Source organism: Chanodichthys erythropterus, chromosome 3 (assembly GCF_024489055.1).
Source record: "Chanodichthys erythropterus isolate Z2021 chromosome 3, ASM2448905v1, whole genome shotgun sequence".
NCBI lineage: Eukaryota > Metazoa > Chordata > Actinopteri > Cypriniformes > Xenocyprididae > Chanodichthys > Chanodichthys erythropterus.
The window spans coordinates 19,765,509-19,785,500 of NC_090223.1; the positions used below are offsets into that span (position 1 = coordinate 19,765,509).

A 19,992-nucleotide genomic window follows, 5' to 3' on the forward strand; every position below is an offset into this window, starting at 1 on the left:
TACAACAAAATAATAATATAATAATGTTTTAGGCTTAGCTATATAATTATTCATGAGGCTATATATATATATATATATATATATATTTTATTTTTTATTTTTTTTGGTTAGGCTACATTACACAACCTATAAATTAAAATAGTTTGTAGCCGATTTCTAAGATAAATTCTTGAGCTTTAATTTTGATCACCAAATCGCCAGCTGATCGCGTGAGCAAAGTGCACACTTCTCTTTAATACACGCAACACAGACTGTATATATATACTTAATCACTGTATGTTGCTGTTTTATAAAGGCACAAAGTTCGTTGGAAAAATACAACGTAGAGACGATTTATGTTTTAAATTTTCGGTTCATTATGAAACGGTGGCAGCGCACAGGATCATTAATGGGAAACACTGAATGAATGTATAGCTGATAAATGTGCTAAAGTTGTCATATCAGGTGTTATATCATAACAAAAACCCTTGAACCGGACCGAACGAGAGTCTCAAGGCCTGCCGCTGCTCTGAGTGAGTGACAGGAGGCGTGTCTGTGTTCAGCTGCGGTGTGCGCGAACGCGCTGCCGGTGTATATGGATACTGTAGAAAAGCCATGAGAAAAGCGGGATTGAACTGTTTAACATATTTTAATAGAGAGAGATATGTTTAGAAAAAAATATATATATTAACAACACTATTAAGAAACCTCTATGCTGTATGCTGGCCAGACTTTTTTGCAATGTATTCGCGGATTATTTTGAACGAGATATAAAACGGGGACATTTCCGGGGACAGCTCCAGTCGGGGACGGAGCACCAAAAACCGGGACTGTCCCCGTAAAACGGGGACGTCTGGTCACCCTACCATAAGGAATACCAGGACACCCCACACAAATAGCCTGCGCACTTTATATTTGTTCTTCTTATTCGTCTAATGGTTACGACAGACAGTGAGTTATAATGAGTTAACTAATGACTGTGCTCTTTGTACCTGGATATGGTTTGCCTCCCTGAAAACTCTCCTGTAACGTCTTTTGTCGGACAGAGGGAGGCTGGGCAGAGGAAGACTGGGCAGCTGAAAACTGTTTCAGGATGTGGTGTTTGCAAATGTTTAAAAAGGTTGCTTGTATTGTTGCAGTGTGTGACTCTCTTATCACAAATATTGCATCGGGAAATACTTTTTTCGGCTGTTGAGAAGTAGCACCACACCACGCTACGTTTTCTGCTCTCTGCCATCATGCCATTTTTCGTGAGACCGTGCGTGCCGTGTTGTGATTGTGGCACACTGCACTGTGCGCAGCTGCAGACCGATCGGTGTGTAACGTCATACCACCGCGTCCGCGAGAGCTTTTCTTTTTATATATATATCAGTGGCGTGCAGTGGTGTTCTGAAATGAGGAGGCACATTTTTTTTTTTTTTTTTTTATGAATCATTGTAAATTCATGTGCATTACTCTTAAAGTTGACACATCTTCCTTGTTAAATGAACATTACTTTACAGTAACGTTACATCAAAAAAGAAAAAAAGAAACCAAAGACAATTCTATTTTGTAATTTTACATTAACAATGTAATGTTCTATTTATCAAAACCAAGTCAATCTCATCAAGCATCAAGTGTTTTAAGCATTTCTACATTCATTCCAAAATAATAACTAAATGCAATAATAATTTAAACAATATATTTTATTTGTTTATTGCGGTTTTTCTTTTTAATTGTCAACCTAGGATATTTTGGATCATCAGTCATGCTCCATTAACACCGTCTGTCACAGACACGAATTGCATTTTTAATTTCACCAAGCTGATTGCACTAAAAAACCCCGCAGTCATCATGCTTTCAGTCCATTTCAAGTTTGATTTTGACGTGACATAAAGCGGTGACATCTAACTGGGTGATCTGTTTACTTACTTTTCGATTAGTCTTCCGATTGACGCCATTATTTGATCAGTCAAACCTACGCGCGCGGAAAGCGCACGTCAACGAGAGGCGGAATTTATCGCACAAACCAATCATATCCAATTAACCAATTACATCCAATCATAGCGCGATGGAGACATTGCCTCCTCTCACGTGACTTTCCCCCATTCATTCTCAATTACCCCCCACAAAACCCACCGCACGCCGGGGTTCTGATGATTTTCTATGGATTCCTATGAGAGGAAAGGTAGGCATGACTCCTCTGTGTAACTTTACCTACGGGTGTCGCTGTTGGGCAGTGTTCCTTAAGAAATACGCGTGACTTGCGCTCTTTTTAATGTCATAATTTGTAATATTTGTGTTGTTTTATATGTAATATGGATTATTTTCTCATCCTATTTTTTTTTGAGGAGGCACTGCCTCCCTTGCCTACTCGGAGGAAACGCCCCTGATATATATATATATATATATATATATATATATATATATATATATATATCAATCATACACACACCGTCGCGATCGACTCACACACGGCTAAAACAGTTATGCAGAAATTATTATTATAATTAAGTATCGATACTTTGCAGAAAATATCGATACCAAAATAGTAGGTTCTGAGTATCGATATATCGATACTGCAGCATCGATGTGCACATCCCTACATTGCACAAAGTTCGCACAGCTAATATAACCCTCAAAATGGATCTTTACAAAGTGTTCGTCATGCAGCATGTCTAATCACTTAATGCATCAGATCATGTAGTATTTATTTGGATGTTTACATTTGATTCTGAATGAGTTTGATGGTGCTCCGTGGCTAAAGCTAACATTACACACTGTTGGAGAGATTTATAAAGAATGAAGTTGTGTTTATGCATTATACAGACTGCAAGTGTTTAATAATGAAAATAACAACATGACTCTGATCTCTGTGAATACAGTAAGAAACGATGGTAACTTTAACCACATTTAACAGTACATTAGCAACATGCTAACGAAACATTTAGAAAGGCAGTGTTATGTTGAGATTGGCGTGTTCTTCAGAGGTCTTTTGCACAAATCAAATTTACATAAGAAAGAAGGAAGCAATGGTGTTTGAGACTCACTGTATGTCATTTCCATGTACAGAACTCTGATTATTTAACTATGCCAAGGTAAATTCAATTTTCAATTATAGGGCACCTTTAAGAACTAAGTTCTAAGAAGAAGGTTTTAGGACAACTTTGATAAAAGGTTTTGATCCACTTCAAATGTTGACTACTGTACTAAACTCACCTTCAGTGAGACCCCAGAAGATGAAGGCGATGGACATACAGATGTTTGGGAAAAAGACCAGAGAAAGCTGAAGATTCCAGATTGTGCTTCTGGAGACTGAAGAGAAGATGCAGAATAATCACAGTAAAATCAGCAAAAACACTTACAGCAACACATACAGAGTTAATCACAAGAAATAAAATCTTTCAAACACACCTGTGTTTTTTGATCTGCAGTAGATCAGACAGCAGAGAAGTACAGCTCCAGATCCAGAAATAAAACAGAAAACCAACACAGTTATGTGCAAAAGAGAGAAACCTGTGAAACACAAACATCAATTATAACATTTACAACTGCAATTATTCAATTATTTGCACTGAATCTATATATTATGTCAGGATTTACTACTTATGCAGCAAAAGATTAAGAGGCATGCCACCTTTTTTTTTTTTTAACAATCTACAATTGTGCATTTTAAGATGATTGAAGACTGATTGATTGATTTATTTATTCCAGGCATTCCTTAAATATCTTGTTTTTGATTTTCACAAATCATTATGTTTATTTTTTTTTCTTTCTTACTTTATAAACAAACACGGTTTTTGTATTTCTACATCAATTTTTCACACACAAGTCAAAAATGACCCATATAGAAACCTTTGCATACGTTTGCATGTAGGAACATATTTACTGCAAAAACTATTAATCCGCCACACATTTCACATCTCAACATGGCTGCTTTTGTATATTTGATGGATGAAAGTCATATAATATATTTTTTTTTTTTTTTGCCACAAACCAATGCATTTGGTCACCCTTTACATCTATCAGTGTTCCTGAAAAGTATCAGTTTTGAAAAAGGTTTCTGTCCAGCAGTGAAAATATATAATAAGTGTATCGATCAATGAATTCAGTCTCCCCACTCCCCAGAAGTATCCTGAGGAGCTGCCCAGGACCTTCACCTGGTTCAACAGCTATTTCAATGAAAGATGCCTGGGATATGTTGCGCATAAAGTCAAGGCAAGGCAAGGCAAGTCAAGTCACCTTTATTTATATAGCACTTTTTACAATGCAGATTGTGTCAAAGCAGCTTTACAGTGATAACTGGTATATAACTTTGGCTGCACAGCAGCTCTTAAAGAAAATGGTGTCATTGTCCAGCTTAAGTAAATTCAGTATTGATTCATTTTGTAAAATCAATAATTAGTTAATTTATCTATATATCAGCACTGGATAAAACAGTGATGTCATAGTCTAGCTCAGTTCTGTTCGCACACAATGGTGTAAATGCAGGCAGATCAAAGAGACACTAATGTATGAAAGTATACTTTACGCACAGTCAAACACAATTTAAATGCGTATGGTCAACCGGCACATACAAAGCAACAGAAATCAGGTGGAAATTATAAAAAGTTATAAAAAATCTGTATGTTGACCCTCACGTATGTGTAAAAAGTGAAGTATACTTTGGCCTTTAGAAAGGCAATGACACAAAAAAAAAAAATCAAAAAGAAAGGAAGAATTTAAATAAGGATTTGGGTTACACGTTATTTTAAGGTGTCTTTGTTACACTGTAATTATACATTTAAGTACTGAGTAATATTAAGTAACTACATGTACTTACTGTAGGGTTAGGATTAGTGTTTGGTTTGGTTTAGGGTTAGTTGCATGTAATTATGCATAATTTATAGTTATTACTATAGTAACTACATGTAACATATGTAGCAATGACACTGTAAAATAAAGTGTTACCAAGATTTGTTTATTGAGGAATACCTGGAATAATGAATTGTAATGATTGAGACAAATCAGACACGATTATTTGCTAGTTAACCAATGGTTTTAACCTCATTCTGGGGCCTGGCTTCCATCCCCCGAGAAGTTCTGTTACAAACTTTATTGCACCAATAAATGCCACATGGAGAGCAGAAAAGAGACACACAAAACTCTGCACTTTCCCTGCATGTTCCACACAGAACACAGATGTTACTGCACTAACTTATAGACAGACTGTTCTATAAAAGAAATGGTAATCTCAGGAAATGGTATCCATTATTACTGTTGTTGTATTGTACTCATTGTATTTACATGTTTTATGATTTTTAAGTAGTATGACATGCAAGGTAACTTCAATCATGCCATGTTTAGTGTCTACGGGTTCCCAGCGGGAAGATTTGAATGTTTGTGTATGCGGTATGTCCATACCTGCGCAACACATAAGTATTACAAGGATCTTTTAATAGTCCTTCTTCAAATCTCAGCCAGTTTAATCTTAATCGGTCATAAAAGCCCCAACAAGGGGAGGTGTATGTCACCCGGAAATACAACATCATCATTGGCCCCCATCATTCCTAAGAGGTTGGCTTTGACCAGAGGTTAAAAGTCAGTGGATAGTGCCACTCACTCTCTTTCTCCTTGCTCCTGAACGACCGAACGGACTGTCCTTGCGGCCGGCCTAGGCGAGGCCTGCAAGGCCTGTAGGCCTCGGCCTACAAACGGCCGATGCTCCTCAGCCTAAGAGCACCTTGCAAGTATCGTACATTTTAACACTAAATAGCAATTTAGTATTAATTTGTAAGATGTACCGTTGCTATTGCTGAAGAAACTGATGATTCCTTTCCAGATTGTCTTTGACATTTCATGTAGCTCTAGTAACAGCATATCTTCCGGTTCAACACTATCATTACTCATTCTGACTTGCGTGTGTGTGTGTGTGTGTGTGTGTGACCCTTTATGTATGTTATGTTATGTGTTTGTTAGTTTAGTTATGTGTTTGTGAGTTAGTTAATAAAGATTGTGCACAATACACGTTTGGTTCTGACTCCGTCTGCTAATGAATTGCCTCTTAAGTGATAGATCCGGACTACATGCTCTGAGTAGTACAGTACAATAAGAAATATTATTTTTCCATAACTTGGAAATTGACATTTTTTAGAATTAATAAACAATCAACACTGAGCATTCACTGGATGAACAGGTTAACTGATTGTAATGTTAATTTTAATGTAGCTACGTCCAGTTAATCTGATTAACGGATTTGCATATTCATAATTAATCATAATTAATAATCATAATGAGTTATGAATAATTATTAATATTTCCCCTTTGAGTTAATTTTCGCTACAGAATGATGAAATTAATTTCTTGTAATGTATGCGATATTCAGGTCACTCTAGACCCATGTTGTATATGTCCAAAACTGTTACTTTTCAGGAACACTGACAGACGTAAAGGGTGACCAATAGCATTGATTTATGACAAAAAATAAAAAAATATGAAATATAATATAGCCTAATATATGAAATATAATAAGACTTACATCTATCAAATGAAGATTTCAGATGCAAAAGCAGTCTGAAATTTTTAAACATTTTTATCAAGCTCGTATGTTTAGGTTCAGTAATTTCACTTTAATGTCAATTAATAGGTCATTTTCATTGTCATTAAAGTGAATTAACTGAACATAAACATACGAGCTTGATAAAAATGCTCATTTTAGAAGAAAATTTCAGACAGCACTTAGAGGCTTTTGCATCTGAACTCTTCAAATATACAAAAGCAGCGTTGTTGAGATGCGAAATGTGTGGCGGATGAACAGTTGTCTGCAGTAAATATGTTCCTACTTGCAAAAATTTGCAGATATTAAAGATTTCTATATGGGTATTCTATATGTTTGACCCATGTGTGTAAAATTGATGTAGAAATACAAAAAATGTGTAAAAATAAACATAATGAAATACAAAAAAATGTGTAAAAATAAACATAATGATTTGTAGAAAATCAAAATCAAGATATTTAATAAAAACCTGAAATAAATAAGTGATAAAATACATTTCTTTCAAATATTCAGCAAGAAATCACTCAGCCCTGACTGAAATAACATAGGAAATGAATACAGGTCTTTTTTTTTTCTTTTTTTTTTGTGCATTAGAAGGGTAGTGATACAAAAATGATTTTTATTCAAAAAGTAAGAAAGAAAAAAATAAAATGAGGATTTGTGATGATCAAAAACAAGTTTATTGAAGAATACCTGGAATACTGAATGATGAAATTAATTTCAAATAAATAAATTTTGACCCATGTTGTACATCAAAGGGTTATAACCATGTCAGTGAGCCTCAGCATAAATTATTTGTCATGTACATTCTTAAACATGCCATGAGAATCAGGTTAAATGTTGCAATGAATGATCCAAACTACAAACTGGGAATACAGAAGAAGCTAGTTTATGTTTACTGTTATTATGTTATAATGAGATATGATATGAAATATCCATTCGCTTGCTCAAGATTGATGTATCAGGGGCCTAAATGCTGCGTATGCCGTTTTCCACATGTATATCGGGATTTAAAAAATAAACTTGCCATGTGGAGTGAGAGAAGTTATGAAATGTTCTGTTTATGAGGCAATGATGTCAGGTAACTGTTTTACACTGCAAAAACAGTTCCCCCCCCCCATAATAAAAATAATTATTAAATTTCTATTCATATTTATTTAGCTATTTTTGTCGACTCACCCAGTTGCTCCAGTACCACCGTTGCATTGGCTGAAAATCCTCCAGCAAACACTTGACACATGTAAACTCCTTTATCCTCAGTTCTGACACTCTTCAGTCTGAGAGAGAAGTTTCCTTTGGGGATTTCATCAGTAAAGAACTCAACTCTGTCTCTGTATCGCTCATCTGATGAATCTGGAAAAGCCTCATTGTTTTGGTAGAGCAGAACCGGAATATATTCATCTGTTCTTATCCATTTAACCTCGTCAAAGTGTTCAGGTTTGATGTGAGAGTCGACAGAGCAGCTCAGAATGACGTCTTCGCCATCATATGCAGATACGGAACGATTCGATCCTGATACTAGCAAACGCTCTGAAAGAATGGTTTAAAAATAAGTTTAAAATACATAAAATGTAATTTTATTGAAAATTTCACTAGAACTCAAGTGTCTCTCACTCACCAACATCTTTTATTTGAACCACAGTCTCTCCAGATTCCTCCAGACTGTAAACTTTACATGTGTATTTTCCCTCATCTTCAGCTCTCAGATTGTCCAGACGGAGGGAGAAGTTTCCATGTTGAATCTGATCAGTAAAGAAATGAGCTCTATCATGATACTCCTGCTGCTGGGCCTCTGGTCGACTCTCTCCATCTTGATACAGATGAACCAGAGTCTCTGAGTCTGTTCTTCTCCATTCCACCTCCAGATCCTCTGTTAGTAAAGGTTCATCAACATAACAGGGCAAAACCACTGACGATCCCAGAGGAACAACCAGAGGACCAGAGGGACTGCGCACATTGAAGCCTGTAAAGAAATAGAGAAACTGATTATGTAAAAAATGAAAAAGAAAAACTTGAAGGTTATTTTCAAGTATCAACGTAAAGTGATAGTACATACCATCAGCGTTCATCAGAAGTATTGATAAAACAATAAACTTAATGTCCATACTTTATACAAAGAAAGAGCTATAATAAAATAATAACTTTATCATAAAAATTAGAGGTTCTGTCTTTCATACGAGGCCACGTGTTAATAAAACACTTTTACTTTCGCTTTCTTAAATTATAACTGTGAAGGACAAGTGCAGAGAATACCGTTGAAATATCACTTTCTGTTGGATATTTAGCGGTTTCTGTTAACACATACTTGAACAACAACAACTTGCCTTCTAGGCTACATTACACAAAAAGGAAGAAACGTGTTACGTCCTGATGGTAACTGTGCGCCTCTGTGTTTCTCTCTCTCTTTCTCTTTCCCTCCTTTAGTCAATTTATGAGGCACACCTACACGGAGTGGCTATAGGTTCAGGACGTTGTCTGTCTTTATTAACTTGAGTGACATCATGGATTCCGCTGACAATCCTGTGTGGTGGCAGTGTTTAAAAGAGTGACGAACTCGAAGACACAGCTTTGCTTTCCTGTTCCTTTGTGATTGTGTTTAATCTTCTTATTTGTCATGCTTAGACATTCTTACTTTGTACAGTTTTGAGTTGCAATCTTTTTTTTCTTTATTTTTTTTTTGCCATTTGATTAGACAACTCTTTTCTTTGCTACAGATGTGGGGGGTGGTGCATTTTTACGTACGAACGCCAGCTCAGTATTGGCCGAAGCTGTTCACATGAGCAGCACGACGCATGTGATGCTGCCACAGGAACTGACCAATAATGACCCAGCATTCTGATCTGATTATGACTGTATTATCAGACTGGATGTCTTATACAGTCATAAACTTGCATATGGTTGAAGGCACTATTCACATGGAGGCATAAACTGCCATCAAGATTACATCTTTCCTAGGAAGCAAGACAATTACAGAACTCATTCAGGTTTCTAGACACTCTACACCTAGTGGATGTGCTTGACTGCCTGCCTGAGGTCCAGATCTGTCTCTTATTGAAAATGTAAGGTCCATCATGAAAAGGAGTATCAGACAATTGTGACCACAGACTGTTGAGCAGCTGACTTGTATCAGGTAAGATAGATAGATAGATAGATAGATAGATAGATAGATAGATAGATAGATAGATAGATAGATAGATAGATAGATAGATAGATAGATAGATAGATAATAAAATATACAATAACAAAAATGTGTGTATTGCTAAAGCCATTGATGCAAACAGGAAATGCATTGACACAAGTAAAAAAAGGTGATAGACGCAAGTAACAGCAATTGATGCATGCAGGTGGGCCTTTATAGCTCTCTGTGTAGTTGTGTGGTTTTGCTGAAGAAAGAAAGCATACAAGCAGCAAGCGGAAGCCAGTGCCAGACCACAACCCTCAGAAGATCAAAGAAAACACTTGATTTCCTTAGAGAAGTGTTACTGAGTTGAAAACAGGCTAAACTTTAAAAGATTACACTTTATTTTAAGGTGCCTTTGTTACATTGTAGTTATACATTTAAGAACTGAGTAATATTAAGTAACTACATGTACTTACTGTAGGGTTAGGATTAGGGTTTGGTTTGGTTTTGAGTTAGTTGCATGTAATTATGCATAATTTATAGTTGTTACTATAGTAACTGCATGTAACATATGTAACAATGACACTGTAAAATAAAGTGTTACCCTTTAAAATGTATGTATCTGGCCCATGGAGCTTTCAGCTCAGCTGGCATAGAGTGGTGTATTTAGCTTTTGCTTTTGCAAGAAATAATAAAATGATAGTGTTGTCTCAGTCTGTTTATTGTTGTAGAGTGAGAATCCATTTGGGGTATCAGAAGTTGTTTGTCTAAAAAGATAGATTTTTATAAATATACCCCGATGGACTTTACAAGGGCGAAGAGCCAGCTGTGGTGCACTGAACAGAAGGCTAACCCACCCCACCCTTTTGATACATTCACTCATACTGCGTATGGGGAAGAGCTAATTTTTCCTGCTCACTGAAGCCTTTTTCAATAGCGCAGTGTAACTGCATGTCTATTGGTTCAAAGAAAGAAACTTTTTGAACCAATGACGGCGTGGCGTAGTCGTGCGAGCCTATGGCAAAACAGCACACCAACAAGCCCACCAAACAGGCATGGCTTATAGCTATATAAGCAGACGTTTCAAGCAAACTCTGGAGGAAACCCCTCTCTGTCCTTAACAGTGGACAAAAGTTTGCTACATTTTGATTGGATCTTGGTGGACTGACACAAACAAACTGTCCAACGCCATCAGATAAAGATGTAAGGACAACATCCAGACCTCTCTTAGAGGGCAAGAAGAAGACCTCTTGTACCAAGCCTGAGAAGGACAGGACTTCTCATTGGTCCACATGGAGTTTCTACCTTTCACCCATCTAGAGACTACTTTTCTAAGGTTGGCCAGAGACTGCCATAAAAATTCCTCGGGACCTTAGCAGCAATGGGTGAAACAAAGAGAGATCACAAAGATCCATCCAAATCCATTCAAAACTATGTTTGAAAACCTTAGAACTGATGCAAACTACACATCCATTTCATACTTATTCACAGAAATAAGTATTCTCAGTGACAGCTATTTGTAGTGCAACATCTGAAAAAAATTCAGCTGTTAATGTACAATTGAATGACAGTTCAATCTTTTTCCATCATGTTTAGTCTCTATTTGTTTAGAATATTGACAAAGGTATTCTGGTGGTGGTTTGGAAAGTGAGAAATGCATTGACTCAACCAAGTTGAACGTAAATATCACTTAACCAAACCTCTTTCCAGAGACCTTGGCATTGTTGTATTTTATCAGTATATAATTTCCTAATTCCCATTAGATGTAATATAGCTGATGTTAGTTAATAACAAATAATCTTTCGTTTATTTGTTTGTTGCATAATAAGGTTCTCCACCTTATTATTTTCAGAGAAACAGTTTATCTTTCCATGAGATAACGTAAGTCTTCCATAGCCACACTCAACTTAATCACTTGTATTCTATGTATCTTATGCACTTTATTCCTTTATCATTCATGGTATTCATTTAGTAGTTGTGTTAGTTATTCTTGTTTATCTTTTTGTTAATACATTTTATTTTATTACACTTGTGTCTTCCTTGTGCTGATAATACAGAAGAGGTGTGTGTGTGTGTGTGTGTGTGTGTGTGGGGGGGGGGGGGTCATCTGATGTACTCATAACCACACCTTAAGAGACGTGTGATCCAAAAATCACAATGTCAGCGGTGACGTGAGTACCAATCCCTATTTTACTTCATGTCACGGATGGACAAAGTAAAAATCACTACACGTGTATTCTCCATATCTCTGTGCGCGTCCCTTGCTGGTCCCTCTCCCACAAGCTGCGTTCATTCAGAAATATGACATGACTTTCTTCCCTGACTCAGGTGAGAAACATGTTACTCAAGAAACATGTTATATGCTTAATAATGCATATTTCTGCTGTGTTGCTGAGTTTCTCAACGTGTTGCCTGCTGGTTCCACCCCGCAAGCTGCGTTCATCGAGAAAATATAACATGCTGTTCTCCCTCCTCTCGAGTGAGACATGTTATATATATAATCAGCTGATATAGCAGATTGCTGCCAAAGTTTGTTTTTGTTTGTTGCTTGCCGGTTCGCCCCGTATGCCGCTGGAGAATATCCATTGGAGAATATGACATGATATTCTTCCCCGACTTGGGCAAGAAACATGTTATATGCTTAATGGTGCATATTTCTGCTGTGTTGCTGAGTTTCTCTATGCGTTGCCTGCTGTTCTCCTTCCTCTCGAGTGAGACATGTTTTATATATATATATATATATATATATATATCTATATATATATATATATCTTTATATATATATATATATATATATACATACATACAGTTGAGGCCAAAATTATTAGCCCCCCTTATGAAATTAGACAAAACTCTTGATTTCTCCATGGAAATGATCATTAACCCTCTGGAGTCTGAGGCTGATTTGGGGCCTGGAGAAGTTTTGACATGCCCTGACATTTGTGCTTTTTTCAGTTGTTCATAAACATATTAATGGAAAAAGTGTCATTACATTGTATTCAGCACAAACTAGGCTACCATAATATGTGAGAAACATGTATGTACATATTTGTATTTTTGAAGGAATAATGTTTATGCGTGGTTATTGAAAAAACAAAAAACTTAAGTCACTGAAATAAAGCCAAAAAAATAATATTATATATGTGTTCACAAGACTTCTGGGTATTGGAGATTGTAGACTAGAGTTTTTGCTTCAAAATTATGTAAAAATTATCCTTCCTACTCCTTCATATAAAACAACAGAGAGATTTAAATTTTCTAAAACATCTTTGGTCAAGAAACACAGTATGCGTGGAGGCGTGAATCATCATGAATAATGGGTCATTTACATCCGAGAAGACAAAAGAATCGCATAAAGAGCTCTAATGACCTGCATAAATAATGAGCTCTTTCAGCCAGGTAGGCTGTGAAAAAACCCTCTGTTGATCATGTCTCAAAGCTCATCATGGTGTAAATCAAACACAGAAAAAACAGCAATACTGTGAAATATTACAATTTAAAATAATGGTATTATATTATATACTTTAAAATATAATGTATTTCTGTGATGCAAAGTGTCTGAACAATTATGCTACATCTATGGCATTTCATATAGCCTTTCAGCTTAAAAGCATGCACATTTGGAGAAATATTGATGGATTCTCATATGTTTATGTCAATTTTCTATACAGAGGAGTAATATTTATTCAGGATTTATTGTCATTACTATGAGCGCTGGATACTGTGTTTTCAATTCATACTTGCAGCCGGAGGGCGCTCTGTACACCTTAGTCCACAAATGCCTGCTAAAGAAAAAAAGGCAATCCAGGAACTAACCGAACTAACAGAGGCCAGAGATCGCTAACTATGGCTATTCAAAACACTTTTCAAGACAAAAAAATACACGATTGAGACGATGTACAAGTATTGCCTCAGAATTTGCCTCTGAATAGCGCTGGCTCTGTGGGCGTGGCCACATTAGCGGATAATGAGCTGAATCACGGACTTCTGACATGGCTCTCTTTTCATACGGATTACATAAACAGAGAATATTTGTTTTCGATTTGACTTGCACGATTTAAAACCTGACATTTCAACTTTTTTTAGACATAAGTCTAATTTTTTTGTGATTAGTATTCACTAAATTATATATTTGATTAAAAACTATTGTTACGGATGCTGGTGTAGAGATGAGGCTGATATGGGTTTCCACAATACATACAATACTTTAATGAACACAAAGGCAGAGTACATCCAACATACGCTAGCATAAACAGAGAACGGACCAGGAGTGAAGGGAGTGAGTGCAATATATGGGGAGTGCTGACAATAGAGTCCAGGTGCAGGTGATGAGTGACGATGAGGAGCTGACGAGGGAAGTGAGTGCAGGTGTGGAGAACAGAAGGATCTTGGGAAATGGAGTCCAGGGGAACACGGGATCTGTAACAGTACCTCCCCCTCCCGGTAGGCGCGTCCTCGCGCCGTAGATGTAACAACCGGGAGGGGGGCGGGCGCCCTGGAGACCTCAAACCGGAGCAGGGGGAGGAGTAGACTGGAGTGGAGGTCTCCAGGGCAGGCTCAAAAGCCATGGCGGGTCAGGAGCCGTGGGCAGCCATGGCGGGTCAGGGGCCGTGGGCAGCCATGGCGGGTCAGGGGCCGAGGGCAGCCATGCAGGGTCAGGGGCCGAGGGCAGCCATGCAGGGTCAGGGGCCGAGGGCAGCCATGCAGGGTCAGGGGCCGAAGGCAGCCATGCAGGGTCAGGGGCCGAAGCCTTCGAGGCGTTGAGCCCAGGCGGCGGTGAGGGACCGGCGGGTGATGGCCGAACTGTAGGCTCCGCCGACCGAAGCGCAGCCGGGGCTCCAGAAGGCCGCAGTGGAAGCAGGAGGACAGCCAACAAAACGAACACAGGGGGGAGTGAGGAGGCCAACTGGAACTGAGGGACGGAGTGACGGAGCGGAGACGGAGGAGTGTAGTCCAGAGGGGAGGGCAGGCCGACGAGTGAACAAGGTGTGAGTGGAGGCAGGATGGATACTGGTGAAGCTGGTGGACTGATGGACAATGGTGGAGCAGAGGGAGGTTGGAGCCGGGGTGAAGGTAATCGCCCAGAGGTCCGAGGTGGAGATCTGGGCGAGGGGGCTTGAGGTGAAGGTTCAGTGAAGAAACACATGGGAGGCGGGAGAGGGAGGCAGGGAGGGAACACAGTCCTTACAAAGTTCATAACAAAGGGCTCGGCGGCGGCGGCTGGAGCGGCAGGCTCGGCGGCGGCGGCTGGAGCGGCAGGCTCGGCGGCGGCGGCTGGAGCGGCAGGCTCGGCGGCGGCGGCTGGAGCGGCAGGCTCGGCGGCGGCGGCTGGAGCGGCAGGCTCGGCGGCGGCGGCTGGGGAACTTTGCTCGGCGACGGAGACTGGGGAACTTTGCTCGGCGACGGAGACTGGGGAACTTTGCTCGGCGACGGAGACTGGGGAACTTTGCTCGGCGGCGGAGACTGGGGAACTTTGCTCGGCGGCGGAGACTGGGGAACTTTGCTCGGCGGCGGAGACTGGGGAACTTTGCTCGGCGACGGAGACTGGGGAACTTTGCTCGGCGACGGAGACTGGGGAACATTGCTCGGCGACGGAGACTGGGGAACATTGCTCGGCGACGGAGACTGGGGAACCTTGCTCGGCGACGGAGACTGGGGAACCTTGCTCGGCGACGGAGACTGGGGAACCTTGCTCGGCGACGGAGACTGGGGAACCTTGCTCGGCGACGGAGACTGGGGAACCTTGCTCGGCGACGGAGACTGGGGAACTTTGCTCGGCGACGGAGACTGGGGAACTTTGCTCGGCGGCGGAGACTGGGGAACTTTGCTCGGCGGCGGAGACTGGGGAACTTTGCTCGGCGGCGGAGACTGGGGAACTTTGCTCGGCGGCGGAGACTGGGGAACTTTGCTCGGCGGCGGAGACTGGGGAACGGTGCTCGGCGCCGGAGACTGGGGAACTTTGCTCGGCGGCGGAGACTGGGGAACTTTGCTCGGCGGCGGAGACTGGGGAACTTTGCTCGCGGCGGAGACTGGGGAACTTTGCTCGGCGGCGGAGACTGGGGAACTTTGCTCGGCGGCGGAGACTGGGGAACTTTGCTCGGCGGCGGAGACTGGGGAACTTTGCTCGGCGGCGGAGACTGGGGAACTTTGCTCGGCGGCGGAGACTGGGGAACTTTGCTCGGCGGCGGAGACTGGGGAACTTTGCTCGGCGACGGAGACTGGGGAACTTTGCTCGGCGACGGAGACTTGGGAACTTGGCTCGGAGGAGACTGGGGTTGAGGGCCATTTCATCCCCTCAAATACAATTAAAATCCCCACAGGCACTGGAGCTGGCTCTGTGGGGACTGGAGCTGGCTCTGGAGATACTGGAGCGGGCTCTGGAGATACTGGAGCGGGCTCTGGAGATACTGGAGCGGGCTCTGGAGATACTGGAGCGGGCTCAGTGAAGGCTGGAAAGGGCTCAGCGGCAGGTCTTTTCCTCCTCCTCCGCTTTCCGGACCCAGCAGGAGAGTGTGGGCCCAGCGTGGGGCAGGAAGGAAGTTCACTGGAGGGGTAAGCGGAGGAATACGGAGGCTGACTAACTGGCCCAGCCGACCGTGTTTCTGGACGGACTGGAGACCAACACTCATCCACATAGAATTTGGAATTATTCAAAAACAAAATAAAATTGATAGTTTCACTTAAGGAGAGACGATAATCAGGTTCATGGAGACGGAGAGTGTTGTCCTCCAGACCGTCCAAAAACAGGGCGATTAAATTAGCATCGGGCCAGTCAGTTAGATAAGCCAGCTCAACGAATTCCTCCACATACCTCTCCAGTGAACGACCAACCTGAAGAAGCCCGATGAGGCGATCGCCAGCAGAAAGGTGAGTGAGAGGCGTTGGAGGAGCGGTAGCCAGGGAGCCGGGGAGTGTCTCCATATTCCTTGACTGTGGAAATCCGGTCGGTTTAGGTCCGTTCTTCTGTTACGGATGCTGGTGTAGAGATGAGGCTGATACGGGTTTCCACAATACATACAATACTTTAATGAACACAAAGGCAGAGTACATCCAACATACGCTAACATAAACAGAGAACGGACCAGGAGTGAAGGGAGTGAGTGCAATATATGGGGAGTGCTGACAATAGAGTCCAGGTGCAGGTGATGAGTGACGATGAGGAGCTGACGAGGGAAGTGAGTGCAGGTGTGGAGAACAGAAGGATCTTGGGAAATGGAGTCCAGGGGAACACGGGATCTGTAACAACTATCAGATTGGACTTCGTTCAGAGGGAGACGAGAGATCACGCATCATGTTAGTTTTCTTTATTTTGCAAAAAGCACAACATTTTGTTTTTACTCTGAGTATACAGAAACAAAAGAGGATATTCCACAGATTAAAATGGTGTATAGCTCTTAATTGTATGTGTAACATTGACAGAGTATTTTGAGTCTCTTTCACAATGGTAAGAAAAAAAAAGCGGTGGTATCGCCGGCGATACCTCAGACCTCAGAGTGTTAACAACAAGTGTTTTATAGTGTAAGGCTAGACTACAAGCAGATTTCTGCATATTATCCCTCAAAATGTCAACATAATTTTCTTTTTTCATGATGCCATGCACCCGAACAAGGCTCCCTGTGCCTGAGGCTGCAAAACAGCCCCACAGCATGATGCTCCCACCACCATGTTTAACTGTGGGAACTGTGTTCTTAGGGTTGAAGGCCTCACCCTTTCTTCGCCAAACATAAGCAACATCCATGTGCCCAAACAGTTCCAGTTTAGTCTCATCAGACCAAAGCACACCCAGCTAGAAATTTTTTGTTCTAAAAATGTTCTGAGAACATTATCATTTATTGTTCTTATAATGTTTTTAGCGGGTAGTTTTATTTTAGTTCCCAGAATGTTCTTCTATAAGTTAGGATAACATTCTCTAAAAAACATTCTACAAATGTTTAGCGATAACATTCTTAGAACATTATTCCCTAACGTTCTTATAATGTTTTCAGCGGGTAGTTTTATTTTAGTTCCCAGAATGTTCTTCTAAATGTTAGGATAACATTCTCTAGTGATGCACCGAAATGAAAATTCTGGGCCGAAACCGAAACCGAAAATTTAGGATGCACTTGGCCGAAAACCGAAACTGAAGCCGAAAATGGCTTCTTTTAAAAACGTATTGCTTAATTTTTAATGGATCTGAAATGAAAAATCACAAACCAATAGAATAATCATCAAACTTTTATTAACACTTTTTGTTACATAACAAAACCTAAAATATTTTTTAACAATAAATAAATATTATTCTTCAAGTTTTCTTCCATTGAATAAAATAGATTAACATTTGTGGGGGAAAAAACAATCCACAATTATCTGAATAACTGCACACAAAATCACAGAATGGCAGTGGGCCTCTATTCTGTTGCTGCATGTAAACAATTATTTACTTGCATTTTAAATTTCTGTGCAAAACAACAGTGCAAAAACAGCAATAGAACTTAATCCAAACTCAAACTGTAAACAACATTTAAGCCTATGTAGCCTTAGGAAACACAGTTGTGCAGTGCTACGCAAATTTTAATGTAACTATTCACGTGCCATTACTTTCTCAGTAATGCCACGTGCTTTGACACTATCTTCCTCAAATTTCTTAGTCTTTTCAAATAATGTGGCCACAGAGGGTGTTTGTGATGTAGTTGGGGTACTTTTAACCAATGTTGTTTTGCGGTACTCCTCATGTTCAATTGGATGTCGTGTTTTCAGGTGGTGTATCAAACCTGTTGTCGAAAAGTTCTTTGGCACCGTACCCCCTCGTGAGACTTTTGCAGAACAAATGTTACATATTGCAAGTTTGTTATCCTCATCTGAAACTTTAAAATACTTCCATACCGCTGACATGCTTAATCTTTGCAGACGCGTGCAAACAGCTCGACCGTGAGTGAAACCTGCTTGAGCACGGAGGGGAGGGGTGGGTGACGAGTGATAACAGCTTGACCGTGAGTGAAACCCAAGCGCTAGCGCACAGATGGGAGGGGCGCGGTTGACATTCATTTTCGGTTGACATTTTCGGCTGGATTTTTTATTTCGGCCCGAAACCGATAATGCCATTTTCGGCCGAAATTTTCGGCAACCGAAATTTCGGTGCACCCCTAACATTCTCTAAAAAAACATTCTACAAATGTTTAGCGATAACATTCTTAGAACATTATTCCCTAACGTTCTTATAATGTTTTTAGCGGGTAGTTTTATTTTAGTTCCCAGAATGTTCTTCTAAATGTTAGGATAACATTCTCTAAAAAACATTCTACAAATGTTTAGCGATAACATTCTTAGAACAGTATTCCCTAACGTTCTTATAATGTTTTTAGCGGGTAGTTTTATTTTAGTTCCCTGAATGTTCTCCTTAAAGGTAGGATAACATTCTTTAAAACATTCTAAAACTGTTTAGTCATAACATTGTTAGAACATTATTTCCCAATGTTTTTATAAAGTTTGTAGTGGGAAATTTTATTTTTGTTCTTAGAATGTTCTTCTAAAAAGGTAAGATAACATTCTCTACAAAACCCTCTAAAAACGTTTTACGATGACCTTCTATAAATGTTTAGTCATAACATTAGAACATCCTCCCCTAACATTTTTATAGTTATTTAACAGGAAGTTTTATTTTTGTTCCCAGAATGTTCTCCTAAATATTCAAAAAAGAAAAAAGAAAAAGAAAAAGCTTAGCTATAACATTGTTAAAACATACAGTTTTATTAATCTCAAAAAAAAAAAAAAAATCTAACAGGTCTATAAATGGCATCCACATAAATTATTGGCTTTAGAAACAGTAAATGTCCAACATCACATGTTGAAGAACTCTAAAGTCCAGTGTGTAATCCTGCGTCTGACTGCTGTGTTTGCTCTGAGTGCTCATCACTGTCTTTGCTTGACCTGGTCCTTGAAGAAAAATAATACAGTCGTCCGTATTAATGTTCTACTTTTCTTGTCTTTTAGTTTTCCAGCTGCTCTGACAGTTAGCAGCATTGAGCCATCTATGTGTGTAGAGCGTCTGTGTGTAGAGTTTTTCCTCAGAGCCTATAACAGAGGAGCATACAACAGTGTAAACACAAAATACATATTACATTTTAAGATCACAAACAATATTGATATTCAATAGATATAATACTTTAAGTATCTACTCTGTTTGCTATTTAAAACACATCTACTTAATCCATTATGTTAATAACACAACTACAAACTTTGATGTTGGCTTGAAAAGCATGAACCTCGAACCGAGACTCGAACTCGAGTCAACTTGTGCAGAGCTGCAGCAGAACGCTGCCAACAATTCTATTGCTACGACATAGCTAGTTTTCATCAGTTATTTTGTCTATGGATCGTTACATCTCTTACAGATTTCTGC

General features: G+C 39.9%; 1 protein-coding gene across 1 annotated transcript in view; it reads right to left on the minus strand.

The window, feature by feature from the left end:
- The window catches only part of LOC137017228 (uncharacterized), a 48,360-nt gene extending 39,461 nt beyond the window's left edge, over nt 1-8,899 (minus strand). The window contains exons 1-5 of the mRNA XM_067381249.1: nt 8,550-8,899; nt 8,112-8,456; nt 7,673-8,023; nt 3,373-3,474; nt 3,178-3,273 (exon numbers count right to left, since the gene is read on the minus strand). Of these exons, the coding sequence (XP_067237350.1) occupies nt 3,178-3,273; nt 3,373-3,474; nt 7,673-8,023; nt 8,112-8,456; nt 8,550-8,598 (943 nt within the window). The 5' untranslated portion in view covers nt 8,599-8,899. The remainder of the gene's footprint in view (nt 1-3,177; nt 3,274-3,372; nt 3,475-7,672; nt 8,024-8,111; nt 8,457-8,549) is intronic.
- Between the last annotated feature and the right edge of the window lie 11,093 nt (nt 8,900-19,992).